Source organism: Thermobia domestica, chromosome 7 (assembly GCF_964235325.1).
Source record: "Thermobia domestica chromosome 7, izTheDome1.hap1.1, whole genome shotgun sequence".
NCBI lineage: Eukaryota > Metazoa > Arthropoda > Insecta > Zygentoma > Lepismatidae > Thermobia > Thermobia domestica.
Genome location: NC_137460.1, coordinates 125,584,219 through 125,601,810, shown reverse-complemented (window position 1 = coordinate 125,601,810; position 17,592 = coordinate 125,584,219). Strand labels below are relative to the sequence as shown.

Here is a 17,592-nt window from a genome sequence, read left to right as displayed (position 1 = left end):
ATTCTCATTGGTTGCTGTTGAAACTATTAATATAATTTATGTCCGTTTATTTTTTAGATGATTCCTTTCGCGCAAAACACTGAAGTACTAGATGAACACTTTCTGTTACTTTCCGCTGAAGAATATAAAGATAATAGGAGAAAAATTTATGATTTCGTTTAATATATATGATGTACTATATCACGTAGTTGGGATATATTTATAATTTTCTTACATTCATACTCTTTGCAACAGAACTCATACTCTTTGATAGAAATAACAAGATGTTCCGTACACAGGATTCGAACCTATGCGAAAATCACGTTCTGCACTCAACTCCGTTATGCTAACCATTACACAAAGAAGACTCCACTATAGAAATTGTCCACCTGTGAATCCTATTACGCTGACGAACTACACCCCGAGAAGCATGAATTCTGTGTCACCCAGTGAGCCAGATTTCATTTTTTTTCTCATCATATTTTGTGGTTGTTTCATATAGGGCAATTAACACATACTCAATATTTCTGAGCCAAATGGTCATATTATCTGTAGCAGAATAGAAGGAAAATGGATTTTTTTGTAAGGACAGTTCTGATGAACGTAAAAATCAGATATTCTTTCAGAAACTTTTCGCCGTCTAGGTTTCCACGACCAGAAGTGTACATTATTTCATACAAAGACATGACCGACGCAATGACAAGAATTCATTACATGTATATGTATTTGATTACATTTTACCAAATTACTGAATAGTATAAATAAGAACTTAGCACACAAAATATAGAATAATACATTTGAATTTACGTTGTTTTGTAATTTTTTTTCTTTTTTTTTTTTTTTACATGAACATTAGGATTACATATTCAAGATCACTTTTATCCAGTAAATTTTCTTCCGTTCGGTGTTCACGCACATCCTGATCTTACTTGTTTAATCAACGAACTATTAACTATTGAGCTTCATCTTTAAGTGGAATATTTTTGAGAATTTCTCAGCGTTATGATAAGCAACAGGCTTGAACAACATTAATTTCTGTAAAAAATATTTGAAATCCTCATCATTAATTCACTGTTACATTTTACCAACATACGGTGATTTTTGAGGGTATTAAATGCTTTTCGAAACATCTTTTTATAAATAATGTTTCATCCACCATCGCAGAAGGATTTTAATCCGTAACTACCGAGGTTCGTTATGATACCGCTGCTACATTTTGAAGTGGCGCCTTTTAATAACTAATTGTTTGTGGGTTTCTTCTGCCTAGTTACCTTTCATTCACCACCAACAATGCTCACAACCGCACTTAGTTGTTAGTTCAACTGCTAGATTTAACAAAGCGAGCTCGTGCTCTTGGTACAAGATACAAAAGCCCAGACTTAACCGACATGCGTGAAGTTGATTTGATAGAAATGAAGGCTTTCATTGGTTTACTTATTTACTCAGCCCTCTTCAAGTCCAACCATGAAAGTACAAGAACAATATGGGCAACAGATGGAACAGATCACGACGTTTTTCGTGCCACGAGTAGAAATCGTTTTGAAAATTTACTTTCCAACCTACGCTCTGATGACCGGTCAGACCGACCTCAGAGTATTCACGATTATCTGAAATGTTCAAAAAAATTGTAAAAAACTGTCAGGAAGGATACACAATTGGTGGGCTAGCTACAGTGCATGAGATGCTGATGTAGATTTAAGGTTTGTACGCTGAAGAAGCCCTGCAAATATGGTCTGACACTTCAGGTTCTTGTCGACTCAAAAGTCATTACTTCTACCATGTATATATTCATGTCGGTATAAACAGTGATGGAGCTATACTTCCACCAGCTGATAAACAATACTCTCTGCCGACCCAGTCTGTCATCCGTCACACAAGGGAACTAGTGAACACAAATTTGAACATTACTAATAATTGGTATACTTCATTTGAGGGTGATGTCTTACTTAACCGAGGACTTACGTTTGTTGGTACAATGCGTCAAATTCCTTCTCAGTTTAAACCTGATAGGCGACGTCCAGTAGGAAGCTCAATCTATTGGTTCATCCACGATAAAACTCATATATCACATGTGCCTAAGAAAGGAAGGAGTGTTATCCTAGTGTCGACAAGGCATAATACACCCGAGACCTGAGCTGTGACAGGAAAACCTGAAATAAACATATTTTACAACAAAAACAACTGTGGTGTTGGTAGTCTGGATGAAAAATGCACCAATTTCTGTAGCAGCAGAAGAACCCAACGTCGGCCGATGACAATTTTCTTTTGGATCTTGGACATCAGTACTGTCAACTCTTATGTTCTCTACTACAGCTATCGCGACAATGAAGCATTAATAAGATCTGCTTTCATGAAGAAACTGGCGAAATCTTTCGTTAAGCCTCATTTGGAAAGACGAATTGAAGACTTCCACTTAACAACTGAACTACGAGCTTGCATAGAAAGAGTCCTTCAGGTCACAGTTCCCGTTGCTTCCGTATCAATCTAGGAGAAAGACTCAAGAAGAAGACCTGCCATTTGTGTGATCCAAAACAGAAACGTAAGAAATTATATATGTGTGTTGAGTGCATGAAGCCAGTGTCACGAATGCACGAAGAAAATTTGCAACAAATGCATGCAGAAAAGAAATGAGTGAGTCGTGTACGCCTACAGTGAAGAAAAAAAAAACCTGCCCCTACAGCATATTAGTGATAAGAGATGGTGTTTTATGCAGGCCTGTTTTATTTTGTTACAATTGTCTCCTATTATTTTTGTTATTCGTGGAACCAAATTTCTTTCTTTATATGTATACTTCCTATCAAACGAAGACATGAAAACATATGATACTTCCATGAGCTCCTGGATCCTATATTTTAAAACATCTTTTGTAAAATAATAATACCATGTTACAGTCGTACTCTTAAATAAAAGTAAAACACAAAACATTTGATCTTCCCTATTATTGTAATGATTACGTAAGTACATGTAAAATGTTACTCTTTTAAAGCCATTAAACTTAAATATTATTTAGAGGGCTTAACTGCTGCTAATCTAGCTCCTATAGAAGTTCGACAAGACAGTATATATATGAAGTAGACGTAAAAGGGTCACATAGGAATTTTAGTAACAAAATTGTGGAAAAACAAACACAGCGGTATCACATACCGGACCTCGGGAATATGTCATATATTTTGTACCTCAGTGGCTAAGGGTTAAGCTTCGTGAACCTGCAAATGCCTATTCAAACTTGTTTTGTGGGTAAAAGACTTACCACATTTTTCACATATGTATTCATTAGGATTAGTATGCATTAGCAAATGCATCCTAACCAGAAGCTTAGAACTAAATAACTTGCCACACTCATTACAGGAATAAGGTTTGACACCAGTATGATTTGACATATGGCTACTTAGGTATTTCTTGTTTTCAAACGACTTTCCGCAATAATCACAACAGAATGCTTTTCTACCTCTTAATACTAAGAACCGAGACCTAAGAGTGGCTTTATTACTAAATGATCCAGGGGTTACGTGAAAACCGTCTATAATTGATTTTTTATGAGTTAATAAATGTAAGTTCAGTAAGTTGCCACTTACAAAGGATTTGTCACATTCTGCACAAGGAAAAGGTTTTACGCTTAAATGTGTAAGTACGTGTGCCTGTAATACATATTTCAGGCTAAAACTTTTACCACATTTGTCACATGAATATGGTTTTATGCCTGAATGAGTTAATAAATGTTTTTCCAGGTAACTTTTGTCACTATAAGACCTTCCACATTCATCACAAATATACGGTTTTACGAGTTCATGAGTTATTACATGCCTTTGAATGGAACGTCGATAACTAAATGATGCACCACATATTTCACAAGTAAATTTTTTAGTATGAATTAACATATGTTCTGTTTTCCTCGAATAACTTTTTCCACATGTATTACAAAAATATTGTTTACGAATTTTAGAACTTTTAAGCGATATTTTGTCACTATGAGTTAATAAAATATGACGTTTCAGGTTACTTTTATCTGCAAACGATTTAGTACATGTTGAACATGAATAAGGTTTTATATTTTTATGTTGTAATAGATGACTTTCTAAGTACGATCTCCGACAAAATGACCTACCACATTCCATACACGAGAAGGGCTTGACATCTCTATGTCCTAATTGATGTCTGGTCATATTCCCTTTATTAGTAAATGATTTACCACACTCAATACAAGAATATGGTTTTACGCCTGCATGGATTAATAAATGTTGTTTCAAATATGCTTTACTTCTAAAAGACTTAAAACATATTTCACAGTACGGGTTGGCTTTTCTTTGACTTACGTCATCTTCCTGAAAGAATAATTTTGCAGATGTCTTCAACATGGGAGTTTCGGCACAATTATACACACAGACTTCTGTTGAACTATATTCTTCTGCGTGTTTATTGTAAATCATGTCTCTTTCACGTTTTCCATTGCATCTAATGAAAGGGTAAGGTTAAATGACAACAAAGACAATAAGTTAAGGATTGTAACAGGAATTTGTTAAGCATATTAAACAGATTTACAATATATTAATAATACACTGACTCACTCCTAGTGTTCGTTCGAACGTATTTCTTTTAGCAAATATTTCAATTGTACTTGCGTTCAATCATTCTTACGACAGAATCTTAAATTATTTTCCGATCCACATCTTCAGGTAGTTGTGAGATAGAATACATTCTACTGTAAAGTTGTCACGACTATGCGAAAATCTGCATAAGAAAATAATTTGAGCCTTTACCCTCTGGAAAGTGGACCGCTACTAGAACTATTATTTAAAACAGCATGTACGGAAGGATCATTAGAATTGAGTCAGTAAATTATTAACACTATTATACTTAGATCTATAGTTTACAATGAACAATTATTTTTTTAACAGAATATTGTCAAAGTTGCATTTAAAGTCGAATTACCAAATATTGTTGAGTTGAGTTGATTTTAGTTTAGCGTCCCTTTCAGCAGCGAGGCTATATGAGACGTGGACCTACTGATTAACGTGGAATCCGAACCACATGAGCTCCCGCCGGGCATCGAGCCCGGGTCTCCCACGCCAAAGGCGCGTACGCTAACCACTTAGCCACGGAGGAGCTCGCTACCAAATATTGTATTAAAGTATAAAATTATTATTTTTATAACTTATTAGTGAACTTACACTATTAATTTGTATTTAGCTACGCACGAAACTTTCATCTATGGGACAGGTAGGTTTGAAACTAAATGTTTTTGGTCAATACCAAAACCATTTGAACAAATCTTAAATACAAAAACACCCTCTTACATTAATGAAATCTCTATACAATGTAATATACATAAAAGATCTAGATCCTAAAAATTAGCGTGTTCAAACATCGCTGGACATTTGTCAACTAGAGAATGTTTTTCATAATCACAAAATATTTACGTTGAATGTATAGTGAGTGAATGAAAAAGACTGAAGACTTTAAAAGTGAGCATTAGCAAAGATGCGATACTTATATTTCTGAAAACCAGACGCTTATACCTGGTAAGGCTTCTAATTTAGTAAGATTTACAGAAATAGAAGAGAGATGTCGAGTACTTACCTATAAGCTAGTTAATCCCTTTTTGGGTGTAACAAATTTCCAATGTAGAAGAATTATATTATTTGGTGGAATGCTTTAACTAATAAAGGAACACACTAAATTCTGAACCTTAAAGATGACTGACACAAAATTATCCATTGGGGAATGAAAATTATGCCCCATTAACTATTGAATCAAAATTAGTATTTTATACGAAACCGCAGTATACCATGAGATTTTGCTAAAGAGCCATGGGAACAATATTACAGTACTTTCTACTTATGGCTTCCTACAGTTTTACGCAATGCATTTCCATTGGCAGTGTAATGTTTTTGTCCCTTGCGTTCGCATAATGTAGTGTCAGACATATCCTGAATTTCCTACGTCTAGTCCATACTTGTCACTTTTCATTAAATTTCGTATTTCAAGTATCGAGTCAGCAATATTACCTTAAGAATTTGCTGCAATACAAAGTAAAAAGAACACATGTTAAAATTATTTAAAGACACGCAAAATGATGGCGTAGAGCAGTTACGTTGAATCTGTAATGAGAATTCATGTGCTGCAGATAACAATTCTAGCTATACTTCCACGATTTTAAAGCTAGATGTTTAAGAATAATTCTTGCGTGCTTTCTTAAGTTTTAGACTTTTAACCTCCTAAAGGAAAGCAGCCCGTTGATTTCCGAACTAAATCAGTTAGGATTAAATAAATATCGTCCAGTTTTATTTTCTGACCAGACGTCTTAAGACACGGTTTAATAGAATACATTGATGATAATTAAAACTATAGAAACTAAATTAAATAAAACTATTTCATTTTTGGAATACTGAAATCATAATTCGATGTCTACCCATATGAAGAGAAACCATCACTTTCTATGGATTCCAGGATTTATTATTTCTTCTTGGTTTTGCAAGCTAATATTTACTTTATCGTCTATCACGGTCTTCTTACAAGCAAATACCGTATAGCATTAAACTAGAAAGGTGCACTATAGGTATAACTATTGTTTTATATATATATATATATATATATATATATATATATATATATATATATATATATATATATATATATATAGGGTATATATATAGTAACAATATGTACGGCCTAAACCAGAGTTTTTAGTGGACCAATGTCGTTTATGACCCAAATCTCAGCGTATATTTGTCACAACAGATAAGAAGCCTAAAACTAGAAGATATGCATAAAAAATGAAATCTTTACATGTTACGACTCACGATTATGCCGGTAAGGTTAAAGGAGACGATGATATGAGAAATGAATGAAATGGTGAAATGAAGAATGTGGGAGAACCTCGAGAAAACCCGCGAGCTCGGTTTGTCCAGAACAAAGACTACACGGCACGAGCTGGGATCTAACCAGGGAACCCAAGTACCAGAGGGAATGCTCTACCACTGAGCCACCGCGCCACCCCAGATGTGCATAAAGTAATGCTAGCATTCTTATAATCTAGCGGTAGGTATTGCGCTGTGAAGCTGAGTTAGCTTTCGAAAAATTCAGCTACAGTTTTTAATTTCATTTCGAAAAAGCCAACGCTGTGAAGAATTTTGTCCTGTTTATGGGATAACAAAACTATCAAAGCAGTAGCCAAAAGACTGTTCAGTCGCTTTCGATCTGGAAATTTCGATGTCCATCATGATACTGCAGTGAGCGACCAATCACAGTAAAAGTGGATGATATTCTGGTGAAAATCAAACAAGACAACAAAAACTTAAAATATTAACTACCAATGTTAAATCATTTTAATGAAAGCTAGAAAAAACCTGAACGCTTAGGCACAACACGATTAACTCAAACATTTATTCCATCAAGCTATCTGCGAATTTAAGTATAACGTACACAGGCGTTCCTGAAGCGGTTAACTAAGACTAATGAAGAGTGGCCTAGTTACGACAATGTGCGAAAAAGTTATTGGTCGAAGCGAGACACACTAGTCTGTAGGTAAAGCACACTGAGTCCCAGGAAGGTGATACTATGGATTCTCGCTTCGAATATACGGTATATCACGAGCTACAGTCGGACATGTACTTTCTTTAATGTGTTCAGTGCAGATAGCAATTATTTACACACACACACACACACACACACACAAAAAAAAAAAAAAACCCTGCCATAACTTGTCTATAGACAGGTTGTAGTATACCATGCTAATAAGGTGAGACCGCATAAATCTTGAAGGACAGGTCAAAATTTGGAAAATTTGTCTGGGAAGTCTTAGAATATTATTTGTTTCGGGTTCTGCAGAATTCTCAGAATGGTGTTAAATTAATTTCAAATGAAGCACGTAAATACAATTTTTCTCATTTCTTTTCTTTTTTTCTCTTTTTGTATACCAGAAACAACTAAGACATTCTGTATCGACGGGTTTATTCTGTTACTGGAAAAAGGCTAGGTTATTAAATAAAATGATACATATTTGGTTTCAATGATGTTACTTTCAAATAGCAATAAATTTTTGTCTACTTTGTCCTTGAAAGGGTCAACAGTTTTGAGACAAGCTGATATATTGTTCAGATAGTTAAGAGAAGATGTGTATTACCTTTCAAGTGGATGACCATCAATAACACAGACTTTATCTTCTATTTCGTAAGAATCTCTCAAATATTTTTCACATAACTTCATACCAGAAAGTTCTTTCTTCAAACTATCATTACAGGTTGATACTACTTTCCCGGGAGGTACAGGTTCGGGTATACAAATTGTCGTCTTGATAGTCGGTGGACTTTCATCGCTTTCATGTTTTATCGTACGATCTTCCATTAATTCTTGTAATTTGTATTCTTCCTTTTCTTCAAACATAGGTATAACAAACTCCATTAATTTCACTGGTTCTTTCTTAATATCACTATCAGTTTCCAATTTGAAGACATCTCTAGATTTCACGAAAACAGTTTCATTCTCCATTATGGATTTATCTTGTGAGCTGAAATTAGTTTTTTCTAGTAACTCGTAACATATTTAGTAATAATCTAGATGAATTCACGTTTTCATATTTTTTTTATGCTATACGCTTCAAATCTTGAAGTCAATTGTCAATAAACCATTTCCTTGAAAAAAAAAAAATCAGTTGGAAAAACGGCATGACAGAAGGATAATTCATAATAAAAGAACATAGGCTCTTATAAAGACTAAATTTAAGTATCAGATTAACTCGAATATAAGTTATTCCTACAAATAAGGCGTACCATAAAATTCGAACAAAGGGAAAAGAAAATAATACACTAATATGCAGACAGGAGAACGAAAATTTGTAATCATTCATCAGTAGATTTATGGAAGCGTAATACGGTAGGAACATTTTATTTTATCCTACGTTTAATAAGACTTTCTTGTCTACACGATTGCTTATTGTAGCGACGAATCAGCAGATGCACTTCAGTAGAAATGCATATTGATATACGTTTGTACAGTAAATTTCGTAATCTAAAAACGCGTTGTTTTATCGTTATTTAAAGTGGAAAGTCAGCACATTGTTAATAACATACAAGAGTTATTATTCTCTGGATCATGTTACATGTACTCTCATGTCCAAAATGATTGTCGCATATCTATGTCTTCTTGTAAGAATATAATATGATAATGATTTTGCAGGGTACTTTAAATACTGATACTATGTGTATAATCGGAAAATGTATATTTGTAGTAAATTTCATAAAAAAAATATAAAGACGAAAATTAGAACGAGTAACACAAAACGTTGCTAAATGGACAAGAAAGTTTTATTTTTGTTTTATTGTTCTTATTTAGTGCTATTTTGACATGAAATTTATTATATATATGTTTTTGCCGATTATACACATACTAACATTGTAAGAAATACTAGGAGAACTCGCTATCAAATTATATTCCTACAATATATTTATAGACATGCAACAATAATTTTGGACATGAGTGTACATTTGCACAGCATGGTATAGAAATTGTGCGCACAATATGACGCAATGTCGTATTATATTTTAATTCACGACCAGAGGCATCGTAATATTTTAGAAGTGTTTATAATCGGGCCCATACAGGATACCAGCAATAAGGGATGTTTAAATAAAATTTGTCTGTTACAAATATGCTGTAATAAAATTAAAGGAAATTCTAAATGAAATTATAGGAAATCGTCTATATTATATGTTACATATGAAATTTAACATCAGTTCTGAACGATAAGGGCGATAGAAATTAAAGGAAGTTTGTCATTTTGCTGCGTGTTTTGAATTAAATAATGTGCAAATATGATACATTTTGAGAGTTACAAGCATTTCGGTGCTCTGTACTATCTCCAACTATTTCCATAAATTTTGGTGTACAGAAACCTCATAAAAACTCCTCAAACAAAGAAAAGAAATAGTAGTGCCATCATCAACATTTGTCTGTTTATAAATCAATCACAATTGAGTAATTATGAAATTATAGCCATCAGAAGATAAATTACTCCTTTTGTCACGAAAATAAGTACAGGATTAGAATGACTTTGTAAATAGCATTCTAATGAGGTGAAAGAGTTCTATTTTTCTTCACAAATCATTACTTACGAAGTTGAATCTTGGTATATAAAACTTGGTGCTGGCATATGAGATTCCCATGTTAGCGTTTCAGACACCACTGGTGAAGAAAAGAGATTTTAAAATGACGTGTAAATGTAGTAGATAAAATATTATGTTGCTTTAAAAAAGCATTAGTGTAAGTACGTAGAGAAGCAACATAGATGGTCTCACTTTTACAAGCATTATTATCTACTAAAATTAACATTAATGTAGAAAGCCAAAACCTGTAAATGACAAACTACCAGAATAAAAGAATTACTGCAATCAAATATATGTACTTCTAAAATACTTCTAGTGCTTCTTATTTGACTAGAAACATTATATACTTGCCATTCGAAACATTAAGAATACGCACCATCAAAAGTAATGAGTAGAAATATTCCATAATGCGAAAAAAATGTGCATTTTATAGTCCAGTGAAAACAGCGTTTGAGGTAGACCTTTAAAACGAAAAGATGAAACCTGATGGAATATGTTGTACGTACCGGTCTTATTACCCTGCAAAAAAAAAAAAAAAAGGTCCCAAAAAATCCAGTTGCGGGTTTTCCGCTATTTTGAATAAATATTCTGCCATGTTGGATTTCTCGCATGCACTCAGTTTATGCCACGTAACTTCTAAACTAATTTAACGTAAGGCAATATAACAAGTTATTATAACTCTTCTCCAAGTAGCCATTTTGGATAATTTTAGGATAAAGTGAAGAATTGTGATCTGTATTAAGGGACATATTCTTTTCATTGACTCATGCGACTTAGCTGAATATATGAAAAAAAAAAAAAAACGCTCGAATAAAAGTTATTGGAAATTTCATAAGCTTTAAAACGATGTGTATATATTTTACTATGTGCAATGTCAGAGATGCACAATGAAGCTTTAAACGTCATCGGATTGCAGACAATTTGTGCAGAAACATACGAAGGAATCATTCAACATGTAGGAAAAAATATTTAGTGATTTCAAATGATTTCTCAGTGTAATTTCCGGCAAGTATCAACAGGTTTGGAAGTGCGGCTAGTTTTGATAAATAGTTCGGAAACACTGGCGTAACAAGGGGGTGCAAAAGAACCATGAAAGTAAACTTTCGAAATATCTTTCGGTATGTATGTGTCCGTTGAAATTAGTGTTTGAGATAAACGATTTAAGATGATATGTGTTGAAACATGTTTTACTGATGTTGTTATCCTGCAAATAATCCAGTTGCAGGTTTTCCAACTTTTCAGTGCATTTACAACAAAAATCGATCAAACGTTATGATTTTTTTTAAACAATGTTATACCTGTTAGAATACGTTTTATCTATTGATATTATACTAAAACAGTCCCAAAACTTTAGTTGCTGGTTTCTCGCCGTTTCTAATAAACAGTCCAGCATTTTGACATAGCTTTCGTCGTATAACTCTTAAATCAATTAACGTAGAATATCTTTTTTCTTTACTATGCTTCTAATATTATAGGTTATATACGAAGTTATCACTTTTCTCCGAGTTACCAAAAGTTCAGTGTATTTTAAATCTTTATCTACTAATGGTTGGAAATATAACTTTAGAAAAAAGTGAAAATGGTGATGTAAACAAGGGATTAATTATTAAAAATCAAGGGAAATATACTTACCGGAATTATTTGAGAAGCATTTTCTATCAGATTTACAGGAAATACCATCATATCCAGTTTCATGATTTTCACTATTTCACTAAGTGGTCGTCCATACGTACTAAGTTTTGTAATTGGGTTTAGATTCTTCTGCGCATCTTGTAATCTGTTATACTTTAAAATATTGTAGTCATAAATAAAAAGAAAATATATATATGGCACCGTAGAAAACATTGCTATGATAAATGAACTTGCCAGTGTACTTTTAGACTATTTTTCGATGGCATTTTTGTGTTGAAGGTCCACAGTTTTCGTTAACTTCCTCCTCAAAGAAATTGGTCTGGTGGTAGTCTCATCATCACTTCCTCCATCTGCTTTTTCAGTTATAGTAGTCCTTTTATCACATCTGTGTCTACTACACCTCCCACAAAATAATGTACAATTTAGCCACCTTGTTTTGCACCCACACTTGTTTTCTTGTAGTTCGTCTTGTAGTTGCATGCTATAAGCTTTAAGAAATATTCTGGAGTAAGTTGTTAAAGTGTTGTTACAGGAAGAAAGCAATCACCACAAATTCTCCAGCCGTGTCCAGTTGGAGCTCTTGATTTCTCCACTGCTGAACTTGATAGAACACACATATGCTGGGATGCAGAAGCTGCTGTTGGTTGAAAGTTGAAACTATCACTAATGCTTGCTTGGATACAATCCTTTTTTATATGTAGAATCTTGCCCAATCCAGATTCTCTTTCTCTGCAAATCTATGTAACGCTAAGAATATTCTTTCTCCAGCAGCTGACACATTAGCAGCAGATGATGTTGGGTTGCTGAAATTATCCATTTCTCGACGTAGTTCTTCATTTTCTCCCAGTACTTTGTACACAACTTTCTTCTCTTTATTGTATGGGACAGAAGTTGTATCACATCCAGTGAAGCCATGCAGAAATAAAATGCAGCTCACCACATCTCACAATCTCCTTGAAATTTGGTACTGCTGTATATCTTACGTGGTGGCATCGAGGCAGGCTTAAACATGCAAGTTTCAAATGTTGCTAGTGCTACTATGTTGCTAAAAAACGTGGATGTTATGCTCAATGATTATGCGTATTGATCGTTTCTTTACTCTTTTCTAGTGTTTTATGTTCTTTACACTTGGCCCATCATTGTAAGAATCAAATACAACATGATATTTACCATAGTGTTTTGTGATATAACTCACGTATTGGTTACATATTTGTCCGTACGTTGCTGGACGTATCCACACAACTTTGTATAAGATATAACCGTCGTCAATCATGGATTGGAAGGTAAATCTCTTTCACTTGGAACTGGGACATCGAAAACTGAGATTAACGATGACGTTTTCCTTTTCGCAGAGATATCATCAGGAAGCGATGAGAGCTTAGCAGCCAGTTCATACTATACGTACCTTAGAAGTTTCTCATCGCTTCTCACTATACACAATATTTGATGAAACAGCTGATTTGCTTTGATAACAACTACAGCATTATTAACTTAATACTTTGGTCACCACAGTGAGTGGCCTCACTCTCATGAACTTCACCAAACGGCTTTTCGACATTACTTTCAAAGGATTCCTATCCGGCATGAAGAGTTTCGTCAGTTTATTGCTTGATCAGCGACAACTCCAGTAATTAATGAGCACAATTCCTGATAAGGTCTCGTTGGAAGAATGATGCTGAAATAAACATGTGGAACTACTCCACAATTAAACATCCTGCTACATTTTATGTTTCTTATTCACTTCAAGGAACTGCGCGGAATCCGGTGACGTCGGAAGTTGCATTGTGCAGCTCAGACGTTATGTATAGTGACAAAATATATATCGTTATAAAGTTAGAAAAAACTAAGCGGTGAGGAAAATTTCAAGATGGCGGAAAACCACCAACTAGTGTTTTGGGACTGTTTTAGTATAATATCAATACATATAACATATTCTAACATTAAACCTTTTTTTCTTAAAAAATATTTATATATATTTGTTTGATCAATTTTTGTCGTAAACGCACTCGACTAGGATTATTTATTCAAGAAGTTGGAAAACCAACAACTCGATTTTTTGCAGGATAACATCAGTGAAACATATTTCAGTAGATTTCATCTTTTTAAAACTTTTATCTCAAACACTAATTTCAATGGGCACATACATACAGAAAAATAGTGCGCAAGTCTACTTTCAGGGTTCTTTTGCCCTCTGGTGATACCATTGTTTATTAACTATTTATTACAACGCCGCACTTCCAAACCTGTTGATAGATACCGGAAATTCTAATGAAAAACAGTCTAAAATCACTAAATAACTTCTCATTCAAGTTAAATGAGTATATTTTTACAGAAATTGTGCGCAATGCGATGACGTTTGAAGCCTCATTGTGCATCCCTGACGTTGCATATAGTGACAATATATACATCGTTTTAAAACTTACAAAATTTCCAATAAATTTCATTCAAACATTTCTTTCATTTTGCTATTCCGTTAAGTTGTATGATCACAGATCACAATTTTTCGTTTTATCATAAAATTATGCAAAAATGGTTACTCGAAGAAAAGAGGTTATAACTTGTTACATAGCCTGTAATAGTATAAATATAATGAAGAAAGAATGAACCTTGTACGTTAATTAGTTTAAAAGTTATGTGGCATAAACTAAATGCATGCGACAAATCCTACATGGCAGACTATTATTCAAAATCGCGGAAAACCCGCAGTCGGATTTTTTTGGATTTTAAACAGGGTACTGAGACAGACACGTACTAGATATTCCAACAGGTTTGATCTTTAGATTTTAAATGTGAAGGTTTGGTCAATTTATGCTATAATTATACTGGACTATCAATAGAGAATTCTCATTTCTAGATTCATAGTTCTAAACGGTTTTCCATTACCTCTCTGCGGCCACCATATAAAGGTTATAAACTCTCCAAAAACCTTGAAGCTTATCACTGAGTATCCATCTTACAAGCTATGTTTACACATATGATATATTTAAAAAAATTAGCTCACGTTAGTGCAAGCCCCAAAGCGAGCGAGAATACAGTGTTTTACAGAGTACTGAGAGAGCACGTATGCATACTATTGGAAAGTCAATGAGATTTGAAATAGAATACAACATATTCAATAAATGGAGGCAGATCTGGCAATTGTTCGCACTGGAAGAATTAAGTTTATGGAAATCTTTGAATGTAAAGAAATGGGTGAAATATACGGTACATCTACAAGCAACGAATGGGTTAACGAGCCAGCCGACATGTCCATTCTTGGAAAGGAGGAAGAACAAGAACAATAGAGAAGAATTCAAAGATGTTGGCATAAAAATAAGCAACTTGTGTGACATGAAAAACGGTTGGGTTACCTACATAACAGGATTTACGATCCAGTTCTTAGAATTCCTGCATAGATTTTGAACTAATCCCCTGGAGTCGAAGGTCGAAACAAATCGACTTTGTATGCAATCAGACTTAACGAATATCTATTTCTGTACAAAATTTTCTGGCTCTAATTAATCTCCACGTGGAAATCCGATGACTAACACATTAAAACACGTACTCACACATTCTTTTATATGTATATTAGTAACTATAGGTTAATATAGTTTCTTCATGTTTTCGGGTTAAGTAATATTAGCTTATGTTTGTGTTGTTCCGGTTTGTGAATGTTGAAGCCAACTTCGATGCACCTTTTTAAGATTTTATTAATTTCCTTATTCTAAGCTCTTGTAAAATTTCAATGATTTGGTTGGATTGAAATTTGGCCTTCCCTTTAGTACAAATGATGAAAGAGACGTTGACCTACAACTTAAAATGGGGTGTGAAGCACATCAGTTCCTGTGCGGAAATGAACTCCGACCATCCGAACTGTAATGAGTAATCTTCTTTCATGAAAAAAATTTACGTCAGTTCATAATCATCTAAGCAAAATCCGAAATTAGGCAAAAGATGTCGAATCATTAATAGAATAATATATGGTACGCTTTTCATTCCACTAGCAGTTACATTTTAAGGAAAGATGGGCGTACGTTTTTAGCAATAAAAGTTCATTACTTGTGTTCTTTTCATTGTCAGGAAGAAAAATTACTTAATGGTTCCAATGGTTTACTTAATGCTGTTGCCTTTGTCGCAATTAGATTCCAGCTACTCACATGTAATTCTCAATTCTCACTCTTCCATCCAATACATAATACTGTACACAGGTAAAGAATGATGCGGTTAATAAACTTCATAGAGTGTGCATTCTTGCACTAAAGCACTGGAATTCCCACTGTTATAAATGAAAATTGAAAACAGAACATCTTTTAAATGGAGATAAGCAAAGCGATACAAAATACTGGAAGTGTGGTATTTTCTGAAAACACGTTGATAAACTCATTTTAGTTTCTTAATTTCCCGTTTAGAATTATTGGGTTTCAGAGGAAACTCAAGGCTTTAACTTAGGAAACTGTTGCCTGTTACTTAATTAAGTTACGATAAATTAACAGTTCGTACTTTATAACACCCAGAAGTAATCAAGCTCTCCAATGATGTCATACGCATGTTTCAGTATCTATAGGCTAAGCACCCTTACCATACCCTCAAATACCTGCGCGAAAATTACTATATTTCCTAGGATATATATTTGACACATCTAACTGAAATACAATTATAAGATACTGTATGATAAAAAAAAAAAGGAAGAAAATTTAAGCAAGCAGAAGAAATTCGGAAATTTTTCAGTAAGATATATATATATATTTTTTAAGAACATGTATTGGGTTTCAGTTGCCAACAAGAAATGTATCACGAAAAATGCATTGCTAGTATATATATTTCCAAGTATGATTTCAATATGATTTGTAGGTAGAAATGCAGAAGCAAATATTTTCGAAACCTAAAACGTTAAGGAAATATCACTAGAAAGTTATATTCCAATTACAGTAGACATATTGTTTAATTGATTTTAGTTTAGCGTCCCTTTCAGCAGCGAGGCTATATGAGACGTTGAACTACTTATTAACGTGGAATCGGAACCACATGAGCTCCCGCCGGGAATAGAACCCGGGTCTCCCACGCCAAAGGCTACCGTAGACATATTGTTTCAACATATTTGTCCTTAGAATCAATTAGGGTTTTAAATGATACAAATGTGTCATCACCCATATATTTGGAATTTTTATTGAAGAAAACCTATTTTTATGTATTTGGTCACATGTATTAGGATATTTAAGTGAAAGTGCGTTGAAAAATACTACACGTGGTAGGATATATATTTGCCAATTTTCACTAAGGTCCGATTAATATGTATGGAAATGAAAAGGTTTTTAGAACCCAGAATTTTTGGAGGTAATATCATACACAAGGAGATCATGATAGGAAGGAGAACGTTCGTAAGTCCTAACCGGAGTAAGTTCTAAAAATATGGTCACAAGTCCTATTCGAATTCGTATTCAGTTTAGGATTCTCGCTGCTTAGGACTTTGTAATATTTTGGATTTGCGCTTGTTTCATTTATATACTATCGTTCTGATTTTTGCCAGCATAGCACAGAACTGTGAAAGTGCAGAAGTTGAAACAATGCTGATACGAACGTAGGTAATTCAACAGCATTAGCTATACGTATTAATAGTACTAAAATTATTTTTCCAGTTATATATGAATTATATAAAATAGCTAACTTTATTGAAAAAATGGATTAAGACAGTTTGTTTTCTATATACATGTTAGTTTTAAATATAAACTCGTCTATGAAATGAAATCAGACTTCGTAAAGAGGTAATCAATGCCTTACCAAGAACGGATATATTTCATAGTACCGATTTGTTTGCCAATGATCTGTTACATCAGAAATACGCATTTTCTTTTTATCAGAGAAAGGAAATTCTCGTTCCGTACTAAACCAACTGGAGGTTTTA

General features: G+C 33.7%; 1 protein-coding gene across 2 annotated transcripts in view; it reads right to left on the bottom strand.

Moving 5' to 3' along the window:
* Positions 1-596: 596 nt before the first annotated feature.
* The window catches only part of LOC145690390 (uncharacterized), a 40,284-nt gene continuing 23,288 nt past the window's right edge, over positions 597-17,592 (bottom strand). The window contains exons 2-4 of one of the 2 annotated variants that reach the window (XM_081765229.1): positions 8,102-8,609; positions 5,557-5,996; positions 597-4,431 (exon numbers count right to left, since the gene is read on the bottom strand). In XM_081765229.1, the coding sequence (XP_081621355.1) occupies positions 5,981-5,996; positions 8,102-8,466 (381 nt within the window). In that variant the 5' untranslated portion in view covers positions 8,467-8,609 and the 3' untranslated portion in view covers positions 597-4,431; positions 5,557-5,980. The remainder of the gene's footprint in view (positions 4,432-5,556; positions 5,997-8,101; positions 8,610-17,592) is intronic. The other variant, XM_081765228.1, reaches the window with a different exon arrangement.